Consider the following 17,839-nt stretch of genomic DNA (forward strand, 5'->3'; position numbering starts at 1 on the left):
GTCTCACCCAATTGGGATATATATGGTGGCGGAAACAAATAATTGGTATTAGAACAGTCACAGAACCCAATATTCTCAATGTTTGTAAGAACACATTCTGTAATATTAGTATGGTTGATATTATATATATAATATAGAGGAAGATATTGAAATCATTAAGCTTGATGACAGTCAAAGATGGATGGAGGATGAGCAAGAGCTCTTTAGGCCGCTCACTCCAGGTAAGATTAGTAAAGAATTGGAGTCTCTGATCAAGAGCCCATTTATGTACATGGCAAAGTTACCATGACCTGGTAGCACATCAAATACCTGGAACTAAATCAAGTCCTGCTCTGTCTGTAAATCCCTTTAGGCCAATATCCATTTGCCCAATCATTTTATCTGTACAGTTTCTAATGATGTTTGGTACTAAATAATGATCTATTTATTTTTATTCCCCAGCTCTTTTTAGGAGACAGTGCTGGATGGAAAATGTAGATCCTGCCTGGAAACCACTGGTGAGTTTTATGTTTGAGAAGGATAAAAACTATGGTTGTATTCTGCTCATAAATTATGTACTGCTTGCCTTTATTTTAGTTTGTTTTATTTTCTCCTTAACATTATCTTTGTTTACTTGCCTTCACTATAGGACTATAGCACAGATATTGCCTCTATACCTGTTTGCTACCAGGAAGATGACTATATTGAAGTCATTTCACTGGATGACACTGAAAGCGAGGAGATCGAGATTGAAGTACTTAGTCCCATCACTCCAGGTAATGTTTATAAGGTTAGGATTAGAGAGGGCAAATATGATCATAATCATATTTATGTAAATACATCATTTAATATGTAGAGTTTCTAATGGTGTTTGGTATAAACTGATGACTTATAGTTGTCTTTGTCTTTTTCTCTAGCTTCTTTTAGAAGACATCGCTGGATGGAAAACGAAGATCCTGCTTGGAACCTGCTGGTGAGTTTGGTGTTTGGGAAGGATAATAAGACGCTGTTTTATTATTCCCATGGTATTGAGTAAGTGTGCTTCTTGCATTCATTGCAATTTTATTTTCTCCATTAATGCTTAATGTTATCTTTTTTTATTTGCCCTTGCTATAGGTCTCTAGTAACAACGTAGCATCTATACTTGTTTTCTATGAGGATGATATTGAAGTCATTGTGCTTGATGACAGAGAGTGGATCAAGGAAGAGAAAGAGATAATTAGACCGACTTTTAGGAGACAGTGCTGGATAGAAAATGATGATCCTGCTTGGAATCCACTGGTGAGTTTTGTGTTTGGGAAGGATGATAAAGGAGATAAGAATAGAATAATATCCATGAGAATTGAATAATATCCATGAGAATTTAATTTTGTCTAAATAATAATGATATTAGATCACATAAAAGAACCAGGCTGCTATTGTCTTTATACGGGTCAGGGAACTGCAATGTGGGGGATAGGGAGCATTATCTGTAATTCATTAATAAACTATATTGGATTATTGTTGTACTGACTCCATAACTTGGTACTTATAAACGGAACTTAGTATGGATCATATACTATGAACTATGGTTTTATTATTCTCATGGTATTAAAACTGTGTACTTGTTGCATTCATTTTAGTTTTATTTTCTCCTTATTTTCTTAACAGTCTCTTTTTTTTATTTGCCCTTTCTATAGGTCTGTAGCAACAACATAGAATTTACACCTGTTGTCTACTTGAAAGATGATGAAACTGAAGTCATTTCACTGGATGACATAGAAAGAGAGTGGATCGAGGAAGACATTATTAGACCGATCACTCCAGGTAAAGTTTGTAAGAAACAGGATATTAATGTAAATGCAGGGGAAGAGCATTTCTAAATATAAGGTCTTGGCCTGCCCTAAGTAGTAATATGATAGTTATAAAGTTCTATACATATTTCTACTACAGTGTCCAGAGAATGTGGTCTTTTGTGATCTTGACACTGTGATCTTGACACTACTTGAAGGCTTGTTTGTTTGTTAAAACTGCTAGTAATATTATAAGCCAGACTTTACCCACAGCAGAAGCCTGTTTTGTTTCTGCAAAGAGTTACCATAGTAGTATCTGGCTGAGGCAGCATTATCATTTCCTAATAGCAGATTAAATGCCTGGTACTAAATCAAGTCCTGCTCTGCCTTTAAAACCCTCTAGTCAATAAGAGAGGCTTTTCCTTTGCCCAATCATTTTATCTGTACAGTTCCTAATGGTGTTTGGTACATAGAGATGACCATTATTTGTTTTCCCCCCAGATTATTCAAGGAGAAGTTGCTCAATAGAAAATGAAGATCTTGCTTGGGAGCCACCGGTAAGTTTCCTTTTTGGGAAGGATAAAAGCCTGTTTCCTCCTGGGGAAATTGCCTTTATACAGGTCTTACAACTGCAAGATAGGGTTAGGATTAGGGTTAGAGTGACTCTTAGCTTTGTACAGTGAGTGCTACTTACTACAAACTGAGTCAATACACTCATCACCACAACTCTACTGACACTATATTATTTTTGTACTGACAATAACCTGATACTCATGAAATGGGCTTTATCTTTTCAGTACATTGTAGACCTTGGTTTTATTAAACAGTGTACTTTTTAGCACTCGGTTCTTAACATGCTTTTTTCTTTCTCCTGACTACAGAGCTGTAGTAGCAACATCACACCTATGCCTTTTGGCTACCAGGAAAACTATGAAGTTGTATTATTTAAACTTAACGACAGTCAAAGAAAGTGGATCGAGGAGGAGCACGAGCGAATTAGAATGATCGCTCCAGGTAAAGTTTCTTTAAGAGCAAATATGATCCAAACCCATTTATAGAAGTGAAATGTAAGAGATGGGTTTGGTCTGGCACCACTCGGGGACTGCTTGGTTGAGAATTGTCAGTAAAAGAATACGTCCAGCACAAATCACGTAATCTGCACAAACAGATCCCATAAATGATCACTATGGCTACTGCAGGGTTAACATGTTCTGCCAGCAGCTCAAATGCCTGGAACGTATTTAAATTTCTCAATTGAATGTCAGATTCTTCTATTTTCCAATCATTCCATCTGTACATTTCCTGATAGCATTTGGTAGAAACCGATGCTCAGTAGGTAAACTGCTATTTATTCTTTTTTATTTCAGCTTCTTTTATTCAAAGTTACAGCAATGAACATGAAGTACCTGCCCAAAATGATTCGGTGAGTTTAATGTTTGTAAGGGAAAATCCTAGGCTGTGATACCCCGAAATTACTGCTTATACTAAGCTATAGAACTTCTTTCAGTAGTGAGGCTTAATGGCACCAAGTGCTACACATACTATAGTATTCTCTTTATCACATCTATATAAACAATATATATATATTACTAGGGATGCACTGAATCCACTATTTTGAATTTGCCCCCCCCCTGAATCCTTTGCAAAAGATTCGGCCGAATACCGAACCAAATCCGAATCCTAAATTGCATATAGTGGGAACAGGAAAACATTTTTTACTTCCTTGTATTGTCACAAATAGTCACACGATTTCCATCCCACTCCTAATTTGCATATGCAAATTAGGATTCGGATTTGTTTCGGCCTTGCAGACGGATTCGCCCGATTCCGAATCCTGCTGAAAAGAGCTGAATCCTGGCTGAATCCCGAACTGAATTCTGGATTCCGGCATCCCTATATATTACATTACCTTACCAAGAAATGGGGACTGTAAGCGATTTGACAGTGGGGTTAGAAACAGATATATTTTTACAATTCTGACTTATGAAACCTTTGTAGTGAATGATGCAGAGATAAATGAAACAAAATGTTTTGGAATATTTCAAACACAACTAGCATCTTACATTAATGGAAGTCAAATTAAAGAATCATAATGATTAACATTTTATTTTCTCTAAAAACGTTGTATTTTATTCATTCGAATAGGACTCTAATAGGGACGAGATACTCTTCTCAGTGTTTGCGCCAGAGGCAGATGAAAATAAAGAAGAGAGGGCAGAATTTTATTCAGTGAATCGAGATAGAAATGAGGAAGAGAAGATGGAAAATGTAGAAAGGATAGATAGCGAGAGAATAGCTCCGACCCCTCCAGGTGCCGTTTTTTAAAAGAAATATTTGTTATTCTGAGTTTTATTCTGCTTTCCAAGCACAATGATCATCACAGTTAGATCCCTATACTAAACATATATTGGGCTAGAGATCTCCATTTCCACACTTTATATATATATATATATATATATATATATATATATATATATATATATATATATATATATATATATATATATATTCACATCACAGACAGAGCAGTTAAACTTTAAGTATATGGAAGGTGCAGGTGTAGGATTGGGATCAGCCCCTCCTGGACAGAAGTCCTGTGTAGCCAAAAAACCTACAGACTTTAGGCAGGGGCATAACCTTTAGGCAGGGGTGTAACTAAAGGGAAAGCAGATCCTATGGCTGCAGGGAGGCCAGTAGGTAAAGGGGCCCCATGATGCACTAATTAATGATCAATTTCAACATATATTGGTAAAACAGGACAAAATCTGTATATGTTGGGGGCCCTAAGATTAATTTGCTGTGGGGCCCAATACCATCTAGTTACACTACAGACTTTTTATTCACACTCACTTCCAAAATATTCAGGTGGTTGCAGCGGCTTCTTTCTGAACCATTTCTTTTTTTTCTTTTACAGGACTTCTAAGCTTTGCTCATCCTGAGAACCAGAGGGTAAGTCTTCATATTTGATATTTTAAAACAAACTTCCAGGAGATTTTATTCTTAAATGACATCATGAGCCTAAATTAATGGTATTCCCTTCTCCTCCCTAGAATACTCGCTTTGATACTATGATCCAAAGGATTGATACTGCCCTGAACCACACAAGGTATGGATATAAGATCTGTCTGTTGCTTTCTTGGTGTCCATTTTGGATGGCATATTGCATCTTGTTGATGGTGGATATATGTTCCATTAGATTGCCTGTTATACAAAGGATTCTTAGTCTAGAACTGTGAAAGTTCTACCAGTGAAACAAACAAAAGGGTTAATCAAGTGTATTTATTTGCTTTCAGGCTTGTGTGCGGAACCCCACCATCTATTGATGACTTTCACATCCAGTCACTTCTTGGTGAGGGATCATATGGAAAGGTGAGTTACTTTACCTTTAAATACAATAGATCTTTATGAACATACTCAGGGGTTTTACACTTGGAGGGTTATTTACTTAAATCCAATTTTTTCAGATTACTTAAATAAAAAAAAGTCCAACCAAACTAGAATCCTAATTTATTATTGAAAAAGCACAATTTAATTGGACTGGGGAAAAACTTGATTAAATTGAGCGAAAAACCCGAGTCGTGCAATTCTTTCTGGCTTTTTTCTTGAAAAGCCCACATTTTTCAGTTTGTTGCCTGAAAAATATTTTTGGGCTAATTTCAGTGCAGACCACATAAACTTCCAAATAGGATAGGGACCTCTCCCATTGATTATATACAGGTCTGAGATGCCAAATTTTTTGATTCAAACTTTTGCAGCATTGGACTTAAATAAATCCCAAAAATTCGAGTTTTGCACCAAAAAGCCCAAACCTGACTTAGTAAATAACCCACATGGACTTGAAACACATGAGCAATATATTGTATAACATCCTACTCTAACACTTTTGGCACATTATGGGGGACATCAAAAGTCTGCATAAAGTTCAGTATCCCCTAGTGGCTATAAGTTACTATGGATTACTAGGCCCGGTGCAAACTGTCATTAAATGAACCCCTAAAATACCAGTTTTGCAGATATGCATTACAGACAAGTTTGATTAATTTACATGAGCGACTCTTGTTGCTAATTCATTTAATTGTGTGTAAGATGAAACATGCATTGTGTATAAACGCTGCACTTTTTCATTTCAGGTCTATAAGGCAAACTACAGAAAAACAGGAAGGGCCATTGCCATTAAGACTATTGAAAGCTTTTATATGGATCAACCTACGGCGTTTGCTGGGTGAGTTATTCTTAAACGTGAACCAAATCCTAAAAATGAATGTGGCTAAAAATGCCATATTTTATATAGTGAACTTATTGCACCAGCCTAAAGTTTCAGCTTGTCGATAGCAGCAATGATCCAGGACTTCAAACTTGTCACAGGAGGTCACTATCTTGGAAAGTGTCTGTGACACTCACTGTACTCACATTCTCAGTGGGCTCTGAGCAGCTGTTGAGAAGCTAAGCTTAGAGGTCTTCACTAATTATCCAGCAGAAAATTAGGTTGGTCTGTGATATAAGGTGATGCTACAGGGCTGATTATTAAATTCTGATGCTAATTGCACTGGTTTCTGTGCTGCCATGTAGTATTTATTTCTAATCAGCCTTATATTGTGACATTTCTATTCTATGTGTACTGTATATTGTGAGTGGGTCCCTAAGCTCAGTAAGTGGCAGCAGCACAGAGCATGTGCAGTGAATCAGCAGAAAAGAAAATGGGGAGCTACTGGGGCATCTTTGGAGACACTGATCTTTATTGCTAAAGGGTTGTGGTTTCCTTGGGCTGGTACAGAAGCACAAAACATCATGTACAACATTTCTAGCTACTTTAGTTAAGCTTTAGTTCTCCTTTAAAGAATTAATTTAAGGCTTTAAATAATATTATATTTTTCCATAAAAATATATATCATTTGCTGCCCTGTAGTTTTAGACATTTGATTCTTTTAAAATAGGAAAAGGCTTCACATATATTCATGTTTATTAATTTTGGGGATCACAACATAATTGTCACAGGTGGGTTTATATTTGAATTGTATTTGATTCTTAATACAGCTATGGAACTATAAACCACAAACCACAAACCCATTACTTTGAGTTAATAAATGATATATTGGGGGGGGTTACTTTATAAACGGGCCTCCCCATTAAAGGCTCTGCCCCAGTCTCAGTCCTGTGTATGATTCTCCTGTATTGAAACTGACGTTGTTATTATTTTGCCAGTGTTCTCCGAGAGCAACGCATCCTGCTATTGGCCAAGAATGAAAATTGCCACTTCCTTACTAGATTATTCGCCTCTTTCTCTACGGAACATTATATCTGCCTGGCTATGGAGTTTGTAGAAGGGGGAGACTTGGCATCCCATTTGGTCAGAAACGGAATGTCACAGGAGAGAACTAGGTAAGCACCACTGGGAGTTCTAGGGAAGGTGGCAGGTCTTATCCTAATGTTATTCTCACCATTGCACCTAAATAGCACCATTGCCATTGAGATATCCATAGACAGTGTATGGGAGATTGCTTCTTTCCCACTAGACAAGCTGGAACTTTTTGTACTTCCAGTATTTCCCTGGGAATTAATTCTATAATAAGATCAGTCGACAGGAAAATGCTTTGATCATTCATGGCCCAAGGAAAACTGTCACTAACATTTTTATAAGAATATCTAGATCCCAAGAAGTAAAACCCAGCCCTCCATTCATTTCAGTGGGAAGAAAGAGTATGGCTGTGATGTAGAGGATTTAAGAAAAATTTCCCTACCATTAATATCCCAATCTAGGTGCTCCGTAGGAAGGTGACGCAGACAATGACCTGCTTAATATTTACGTTCAGGAATAACTGCCATTTGTTGCACTTATAAATGAATTACTCTAATATATTTGTGTTTTTTTATCTTTGTAGATTTTATTCCGCCTGTATTGTACTTGGGCTGCAGTTTTTGCATGATCGGAACATCACCCATAGGTAAGTACTACTAAATGTTACACACAGCGTTGGACTGGGGGTCTGGGATCAACCAGGGCATCCCACACAACCCCCCGGCCCCAGCCACAACCCCTCTCTCCCAGTCCCCTGCCCCAGTCACAACCCCCCTCCCCTGGTCCCGCACCCCAAGCTCTTTTATGTCTAATCATGATGGGATAGGGGTCAGTAGAGGAGACCAGGGAGTGGCACAAGTAGTGGTTCTGGCTTTGCCCACTGGGTTTTTTCCCCCATTGCCCCACAGGCCCAGTCTGACCCTAATTACACAGCCGCGTCCCCAAAGTCTTTGACATTTCTGCTTTATTTAGCTTCTTTCTACTTAATAGGAAAGCTTTTTTTATTTTAAAATGTTCATTTGTTTTCCTTGCAGGGATTTAAAACTAGAAAATGTATTACTGGATAGAGATGGATACGCCAAAATTACTGACTTTGGCATTAGCAAAGAAGGTAAGATTTCTAGTTATAATTCCATAGCACTAAACTCTAGATAGGAGGGATTTATTCAATTTGTTCAAACCAAATGGATGAGCAAATGGACACAACAATGAGTGATGTATCTGCCTCTGACACACAAACACAACTTTCCAATCACACTCTCATTTTATTTCAAGACAATAAAGGACATGGCTATGGTACTTCTATGTATATGTCACTAGTAAGAAAAAAACAAATGACTAATTGGAAAACTAATTAATGTGTCCAGTTTATAGAGTCATTTTAAGGCGGCATGATGGGCAGAGGTAGAACTGCTACTGGAATTTGTACATTTTCCCTGTGTCTTAGTGATGTGTGGCCCGGCCCGATACCCGCGGGTCCCGCAGGTCAGGTTGAGTTCAGGCCAACCTCTCACACCCCCCTTTGTGGCTTCTGGCTTTATAGCTGCATGCCTGGACTCCCTGCCCTGTTTGTGATGTTATTGGCGGGGTGGGCGGGTCTATGAAGGGAAGCTGGACTCGGGCGTTGTGGGTGGTGGAAGGGAAGGGGGCAGCACATAATTACTGTATCTGTGTTGGTTTCCTCCCAGTGGTGTAACTAGATATTACTGAGCCCAACACCAAATTATTTTTAAGGCCCGAAAAATATCTAGAGGTTGATCTATTTTACCAATATTTATTGAAATTGTATATAAATTAGAGCCTCATGGGGCCCCTATACCTCCTGCCCCCCCTGCAGCCACAGGGTCTGCTTCCTCTATAGTTATACCCCTGTTTCCTCAACTTCCCCCAGTTTCGACCCTCAGTTGAAATGTACCCCCTTACATGCAAGTTCATTGTAACTTAATTGAAACTAGTTTGTGTATCGTGCCTGTGACTCAGGGGCAGAGACCAATAAAAATGATCATCTATGTTCACACTCTATAAATAAAGGAAAATAAATGTAGAAATGATCCAACTTGACTGACTTTTTATTTTCTGCTTCAGGAATGAGTTTTACAGACAGAAGCCAAACTCAATGTGGAACTTTGCCGTATATGGCCCCAGAAATGTTTACACAGTTTCCCTACACTAGATCAGTGGACTGGTGGGGATTGGGAGTATGCATTTATTTAATGCGCCTCAGTCAGGTAAGTGCACTTCAATAGATTCCATGGTGCTTGCCCATAGATTTATTGGGGTTATGGACTTAATCCTAACACACAGGCCCATAAATGATAGCGCTTTGCTATTGCTGCAAGTTAATTCCCTAGAAAACCCTAGTGTTGTTTTTGTCTTGCAGATACCGTTTACAGGAGATGACGCTGATGAAATTATTCATAACATTGTCTACGAAGAGCCGATATATCCGCCATCCCTAACCCCGGAAATCTACAATATAATAACACAAGTGAGTTCTAATGTGCAATGTGAGACGTCCCCTTCCATTATCACTCACACCCACACTTATATTTGTCCTTACTGTTAGACACACAGTTTTACATTCTTATTATCAAATTATATTATACTCTTTTCCCCTGATTTCCCTGGAATTCCTGGCCAATTTACTAGGTGGATTAAAACTGCCAAAAATTAGGCAATTTGGGGAATTAAAAAATAATCATCCTCAGGGAATCAGGTCTGTGCCATGGAAATCTTGGTACAGGCATGGGACCTGTAAATCAGCTTAACGATCATTTAAAGATAAAATAAACCCAATGGGATTGTTTTGCCACCAATAAGGATTAATTATATCTTAGGTGGGATCAAGTACAAGCTACTGTTTTATTACTGCACAGAAAAGGGAAATCATATTTAAAAATTTGGATTATTGGGATAAAATGGAGTCTATGGGAGACAGCCTTTAAATAATTTAAAACTTTCTGGATAACAGGTTTCCGGATAACAGACCCCATACTTGTACTGTTATATTATTACAGAGAAAAAAGAAAATCATTTAAAAAAATTAATTATTCATTTAAAATGTCTATGTGAGATGGCCTTCCCGTAATTTTAAGCTTTCTGGATAACAGATGCCATACCTGTTTATGTTTAGCATTTTATTCTTCCATTAAATAAAATAAATGTACAGTTACTATTTCTGAATGTCCAGCCTATAGCAAAGGTCCAACTCATAAATGATTCACCCTTTGAGAACATTGTGGTGGTCAAGTCCCCAGTTCCATAGGTTACAAATCCCTTTAGATTGGAATGGTCTAGAACCCATTTATAATCTTAAAGGGATACTGTCATGGGAAAACATGTTTTTTTCAAAACGCATCAGTTAATAGTGCTACTCCAGCAGAATTCTGCACTGAAATCCATTTCTCAAAAGAGCAAACAGATTTTTTTATATTCAATTTTGAAATCTGACATGGGGCTAGACATTTTGTCAATTTCCCAGCGGCACCAAGTCATGTGACTTGTGCCTGCACTTTAGGAGAGAAATGCTTTCTGGCAGGCTGCTGTTTTTCCTTTTCAATGTAACTGAATGTGTCTCAGTGAGACATGGGTTTTAATTATTGAGTGTTGTTCTTAGATCTACCAGGCAGCTGTTATCTTGTGTTAGGGAGCTGCTATCTGGTTACCTTCCTATTGTTCTTTTGTTTGGCTGCTGGGGGAGAAAGGGAGGGGGGTGATATCACTCCAACTTGCAGTACAGCAGTAAAGCGTGATTGAAGTTTATCAGAGCACAAGTCACATGACTTGGGGCAGCTGGGAAATTGACAATATGTTTAGCCCCATGTCAGATTTCAAAATTGAATATAAAAAAATCATAGCTCTTTTGAGAAATGGATTTCAGTGCAGAATTCTGCTGGAGCAGCACTATTAACTGATTCATTTTGAAAAAAAAAATTTTTCCCATGACAGTATCGCTTGTTGCTAAGACGATGCTGTCTGTGTATTGTTTAATTAGTTTTAATTTGTATGTTATTTCTTTTTTGCAGCTATTGACCAAAACCCCATATCGTCGCCTTGGGTCTGACATAAATGGTGCTGAGGATGTAAAGAAAAGTGATTTCTTTGAGGTAAGTTGTTTAGGCATCTTGATTAGCCTCCATGTTAGAAGCGATTGATGCAAGTGTAGCACACCCGTGAGTGTACTTTTGCTGTGTATTGAGGCTGTATGTGACCAGGCTAACACTGCTATTAGTGTGCCCCCGACCCCCCAGTGTACCCGGGCAACTCCCTGCAACTCCCGGTACCTGGTGTGGATAAATGCAGCAGTAGATTCAGCCAGACAAGTCCTTTGCAGTAAATTATAACTGGTTTATTAACAGAGCACCGACAAGATCATAGGTTACAGTACTTTGATGTTCACTGGCAGTTATAGAGTAGCCTTCAACAACAATATTCCCTCCAGGGGGGTAGAAGATGCAACAGACGGAGTAGAAATCAATATAGATCAGTAACAATAGACTTGGGAAATAGTTACCACTCCCACTGGGCACTATCCTTTATGGTTGAACACTAAGGCATGGGTTTCTCAGCCTGGGGTCTTGTATCTTGGCACCGGACTTGATCCTCACCTCACCCACTGTATTCAGCCTGGGGTCTTGGATCTTGGTATCCTATCTGGTCCTCAACTCACCCACTGTAGTCCCTACACTAGTGGTTCAAATACCACGGGGTCCTAACCCCACTATTTCTCCTCGTTGGAGCCACATCTGCTCACTAGCTACCCTGTGCTGACTTTCACTCCTAGAGCGACTATTACTGTAATACTATCCCTATCTCACGCTTCACTAACTTTTCCGGCAGACCTGGACCTGTAGTACCTCACACTGAGGCAAAGTCCCAGGACAGACCCAGACCTCATGGTGCTAAACCCTTTTATATTATCACACAGTGCCATCTAGTGGACAATCCCCAGGTACTAGTGTGGACCCAGCTAGGGACATAGCTGCCTGAGTTAACTAAAGGGCCCTTAGGTGTCCAAATACTAAAGAGGAATGCCTGAGTTAACTACACCCAAATCTCAGGGTCTCTACATTCTCCCCCCACTTAGAAACGTCAACGTCCCCGTTGACAAACTAAACAGTTACTCTCAAGTGCACAATAAATCACATTTTAAATAACATTTACTATTTGTACATCACGCTTCAACAGCCTCTCCAGAGGACTGCCCATGGTACAATGGATCCTGTAAACAAAAATATTGCAAACATGCATTTTTCCTGAGCACTGTATCAATACTTTAATGCAACCTCATACTGGGTCCACGGCCGTGGCCCTAAATCCTATTACCTCGGGATTAACCCTACTATTACCAACACTGTATTTAAATCAGGTATTCACATTTCTTTTATTTATGCACTTAGGAGGGAAAAAGGGAATTGGGATTTTAGGACAAGTGTCCCTTAACTATTTACAGTCTCTGGGTTGTTTGCCAAAGTCCTCCTTCCAGGTGGGTGCGATTCACCCCGAGAGTGGCTAAAATAAAGAACCCACTACAGAGTCCAACATGGTTTCAGTCATGCTGCAGGTCAAACCTGAGTCTCTGTTCTTTATGTGTCCTGACTCCAGGGGAAGCCTCCTCAACTTGAAGAGTCTCAAACCAGAGATAAATAAAAATAAAACTCCATTCCTTGAAGTCACTTGGGAAAAAAATAGAAATGCAACAAAAGACCTCCAGTGGTCAACTTTAACTTTTTTACTGGGGGTGGTTACTTCACCCTGCCCCCCACAACAGAAAACAGCACCCTCCTGGGTGTGACTCCTAGCACGCGGCTACAATGATAAGTCCCACAGATGCCGGTTTAGATCATGTAGGTGAACCGCATCTTAGTGTCCTCGTAGCTAATGTAGTATTTTGGGTGCGGCTTCTCCACAGTGCCCCCTTCTGGAAGTGGAACATCCACGCTGAAATAACGTGGCGCAGGGTTTTTCTTTCCAAAGCTGTGGACAGCATGGCGCAAAATGGTGTGTCCCCACCACCACTCATTCTCCAGGGACCGCACAAAGCTCCAGGCAGCTGCACGCCTGGCTTGATCAGGGTGGGAGAGAGTATTTCCAATTGTCTTTTCTTTCGCCACAATCTCCTCCACCACCCACTCATCTAGATTTTCCTCCACCTGCTTGTAAACCCACAGCGGTGCGTAGGGCATATAATACCCCCATTTCCTGTACACACGGAAGTTTATGACCCGCTGTACCCGGGAAACCCTGCAGAAGATCTCAGGATTGGCTCGGCCGGGTACTACCCAGAAGTGCTTCTCTTCAGCCCGGGTAATTTTCTTAGGGGCCCAGAAACTATGGGGCAATTTGAACAAAGGCCGGTCGGTGGCTCCATCATCTTCCGCCTCATCCACTGTTCCCTCCTTGCCACTTGACGCACCCTGAGTGACCCCTCTGCTTGGCATATCTGCTCCCTTGCGGGCCCATCCCTCTTTGCTGCTAGCCTCGGGGTATGGGGGGGGTCCTTCCCTCACGGGTGGCTCTTGGGGACCCCGGCTGGGGATATTAACACTTACCCCCTCTGGGCGGTTGGAGCGGCGGGAAGGTGGCCGTCGTTCCTCGCGGGTGGCATCCTCCGCTTCCTGGGAACCTCTGGAATGGATCTCCTGCTTAGGCCCTTCCTCCGGTTTGCTTTTCAATGGCACCATGACGCTCTCCGCAGCCGCGGGCAGAACTGGTGCCGTTTCAGGTGGGACGGAGGCCTCCGTCACTGCATGAACATGCGGGGTGCTGCCCTCCAGGGGGGTCTCTTCCTCTGGACGGTCGGTGATCGTCAGGAGGGCGGTTCTCACTGCCAGCTCTCGGTGAGGGTTAGCCGCCTCTGGATCTGTCGATTCGGACTGACTTGCACCCTCCGTAAAGTAGCGCTCCTCATTGGCCATGAGGGCGATCAGTCCTAGAACAGCCTGGGGTGATCCTTGAACCTTGTCATCCACATAAGGTCCGATCCAGCACCTTTGCTGGCAATGTGGACATCGACCCCTAACATCATGGAAGGCTGGGTAAGCTTCATGTCGACATCGGCCGCAGACGGGGACCATCACTGAATCACCCGAGTCGCTCACCTTTTGAGCAAACACTCCACCCCAGGTATAGCGGCGGCTCGTGTCTTTCAGCACGCCAATCGACAGCATTGCTGAGGTAGATCGGAAGCTACCCTGATCACTGTCAGACATACTGGACCCTTCTGACACTCGTTGAAGTTTCAACTGCAAGGCTCGCTGCACACGTCTTCTCCTCTGGCCAGCTACTCTCGCACTCATTCGCAAAATGGCCGCCATGACGTCAGTCTAACAGGGGCTCCTCCTAAGATGGCCGCCGTGACATCAGCAGCCAGACCACTCCTCCCAGCCTGCCAAATTTCCCATACTGTCATTGGTTGGTAACACACCTCCTGATCTCGGGGAGGGGTGGCTAAACAGGGTGGTACGGCTGTCTATTCGGCCCACGTCACTCACCACAGTTTCGCGCCTTTCCTCTGGCGCCACTTTACACGATCCTGATTGGTTCTCCCCACCAATCTGGAAAGGTGGGCACACAACTTTCCGGTCGGCCCTCTCCTTCAGGCAACAGTAAATTTAGGGCGGTCGGAACTCAGGCTGCAAGCTGCGCTAGGCCAATATGCCTTTTTCCTCTCTGGTCCGGCACTGCAGCGCCTGTCACACTTTTCTCTCACAGCAATAAGTTCAATAAAGCTATCCCGGACGAGCCCCCAAATGTAGCACACCCGTGAGTGTACTTTTGCTGTGTATTGAGGCTGTATGTGACCAGGCTAACACTGCTATTAGTGTGCCCCCGACCCCCCAGTGTACCCGGGCAACTCCCTGCAACTCCCGGTACCTGGTGTGGATAAATGCAGCAGTAGATTCAGCCAGACAAGTCCTTTGCAGTAAATTATAACTGGTTTATTAACAGAGCACCGACAAGATCATAGGTTACAGTACTTTGATGTTCACTGGCAGTTATAGAGTAGCCTTCAACAACAATATTCCCTCCAGGGGGGGGGTAGAAGATGCAACAGACGGAGTAGAAATCAATATAGATCAGTAACAATAGACTTGGGAAATAGTTACCACTCCCACTGGGCACTATCCTTTATGGTTGAACACTAAGGCATGGGTTTCTCAGCCTGGGGTCTTGTATCTTGGCACCGGACTTGATCCTCACCTCACCCACTGTATTCAGCCTGGGTCTTGGATCTTGGTATCCTATCTGGTCCTCAACTCACCCACTGTAGTCCCTACACTAGTGGTTCAAATACCACGGGGTCCTAACCCCACTATTTCTCCTCGTTGGAGCCACATCTGCTCACTAGCTACCCTGTGCTGACTTTCACTCCTAGAGCGACTATTACTGTAATACTATCCCTATCTCACGCTTCACTAACTTTTCCGGCAGACCTGGACCTGTAGTACCTCACACTGAGGCAAAGTCCCAGGACAGACCCAGACCTCATGGTGCTAAACCCTTTTATATTATCACACAGTGCCATCTAGTGGACAATCCCCAGGTACTAGTGTGGACCCAGCTAGGGACATAGCTGCCTGAGTTAACTAAAGGGCCCTTAGGTGTCCAAATACTAAAGAGGAATGCCTGAGTTAACTACACCCAAATCTCAGGGTCTCTACACAAGTCCCACTGTTTATGCCTTTTATTTGATATTACTCACATCCTCTATACAGTTTTACTCTGGCCCATCTGGATTTATTTTACAAGCAGAGAATTGCTTGTAATTGCCATTTTCTTTCTCCTCTTTTCTAGGGATTAGACTGGGAGGCTTTAAAGAAAAAAGAAGTCCAGCCTCCATTTGTTCCTAATATAAAAGTTCCAGAGATCTGCACTGAAGGAATTGCATTGGAACCACCAGATATTACATTACCGCTGTTAAATGAAACCAAAATGGCCTTAAAGGAATTAGATTATCCAGTATGTTCAGAATCATCAGAAACGGAAACCTGAAAAAGTATTCCTACGGAAAATGGCATAAAAGGAAGACGGATCTAAGAGATGGATAGAAAAACAGAGCCAGAGTGATGTTCATGAATTATTCCAGTTAAGGACGGACAACCTATGAAGAACATCAAAGGACTTTTACTTGCACCTGGCTAATTCATTGAAAGGAGTGAAGACCAATCTACAAATACCAAATAAAAATGGACACCTCACGTCCAATTTAAAATACATTTGTTTAAATTAGTATTATTTGTTTGCACAATGTTCCTTATCTTTACGCCATGGCGTTTCTCACAGACTGTGCAAAAAAAATTCTCATCATTCTGTGGGCCAAGAGTGTGACTCCTGACCAATAGCATGCTTTCATTACTCGTTTCTATGGTAGTCTTAACCCCCCAATGGTAGCTAAAACACACTCCCAGCCCACATATAAGTTAAATATTTACTCCCCAAGTGAGTGAAGTGACACGTTTTGCCAGGGCAGGCATCAGGAGGGGACAGGGGGTACAAGTGTCCCCGGAATCTTGTTTCCTTCAGTCTCGGAGTCGGAATTCATAATTATAGCAAGCAGGCAGGAGCCATTTTGTGGACACTGTTATTAAGACATGCCTTGCATCACCTCAGAATCTTGTTTGTGCACCAGAATGGGGGACCCGATGTCCATCCCCATGCCCTGGCTACACAATTAAATGGTGAAGAGAACGGGGGAATGTGGGGAGAGCAGTGACATCTAGTAAGTGCTGAATGGAAAGTGAAATAATTGTTAGGGGCAGACAATATTTGATTGACAGCTGAGTTTTTAAATGGGCTTACTACAGCTATGAATGCTTTAATAAAAAATAGAAATTGGAGTTCATGTTTAATTTCAAGATTACTTTTATTATACAGATTTTTGTGTATGGGTGACAGATCCACTTTAAAGGGGTGGTTCACCTTAAAGTTAACTTTTAGTATGTTATAGAATGGCCAATTCTAAGCAACTTTCCAATTTGCCTTCATTATATATCTTTTATAGTTTTTTTTTAATTATTGGCCTTCTTCTTCTGACTCTTACCAGTTTTCAAGTGGGGGTCACTGACCCCATCTAAAAAACACATTTTATCACTACTTTTTATAATTTCTATTCAGCCCCTCTCCTATTCATATAGGAAATCTAGCTGTGATTTTGTTCCTTGTGGTGCTACAGGAGTCCTGTGTCTGGGCTACAGGGGAGAGCACATACACTATGACTGGGGTCAGGACAGACTGGGCTGTGAGACCCCTCCCTGGGCCTTTCCCTGAGCCACAATCCCACACAGAGGAGAGGTTGGGGGGTTTATTTGTAGGACACAGTGATACACACAGCCTGCCAGCCAGGAGCAACTTCACATAATATTTCACATGGTTTTATCTCTGAGTTGCTGAGGGGAAGCCCCACCTATATGGCAGTTACTTCAGAGTCCTGAGAAGAACTCTTTGTGGCTTTCCATGCCCTGAGAAGAGCAGCTTTGTTCTTCAGAGCCCTGACAAGGACCCCCGTTCCTTCCACACCCTAAATAGAGTGAGCTTTTCTGCCACTGGCGTTCCCTACTGACTTGTCAAACACACTAATATGTGGGACTAGGGTTCCCACTTCTGCTGGCGCCTAAACCCGAACAAAAGGGGTTGGGCGGATAGCATTAGGGGTAGAGCAGTGGTGACATAAGAGGCACACACATTGAAGTAGGTGGAGTTATGAACCTAGGGTAGGGTTAATGCATCACTAAAGGCCCTATACACAGGCTGATAAAAGTTGCCGACATACCAAATCAGCTTATTGGCCCAC

The 17,839-nt window shown here is 41.7% G+C and overlaps 1 protein-coding gene across 1 annotated transcript; it reads left to right on the forward strand.

Annotated features, from left to right (window-relative positions):
• Nucleotides 1–6,855: 6,855 nt before the first annotated feature.
• On the forward strand, nt 6,856–16,245 carry LOC108707693 (serine/threonine-protein kinase N1-like). Its single transcript, XM_041581891.1, has 7 exons — nt 6,856–7,130; nt 7,631–7,693; nt 8,082–8,158; nt 9,133–9,275; nt 9,428–9,535; nt 11,073–11,153; nt 15,844–16,245. The coding sequence occupies exons 1-7, from the start codon at nt 7,060–7,062 to the stop codon at nt 16,039–16,041; spliced, it is 741 nt and encodes a 246-aa protein (XP_041437825.1). The 5' UTR covers nt 6,856–7,059; the 3' UTR covers nt 16,042–16,245.
• Nucleotides 16,246–17,839: the final 1,594 nt, after the last annotated feature.

Source organism: Xenopus laevis, chromosome 2L (genome assembly GCF_017654675.1).
Source record: "Xenopus laevis strain J_2021 chromosome 2L, Xenopus_laevis_v10.1, whole genome shotgun sequence".
In the NCBI taxonomy this organism is placed as follows: Eukaryota; Metazoa; Chordata; class Amphibia; order Anura; family Pipidae; genus Xenopus; species Xenopus laevis.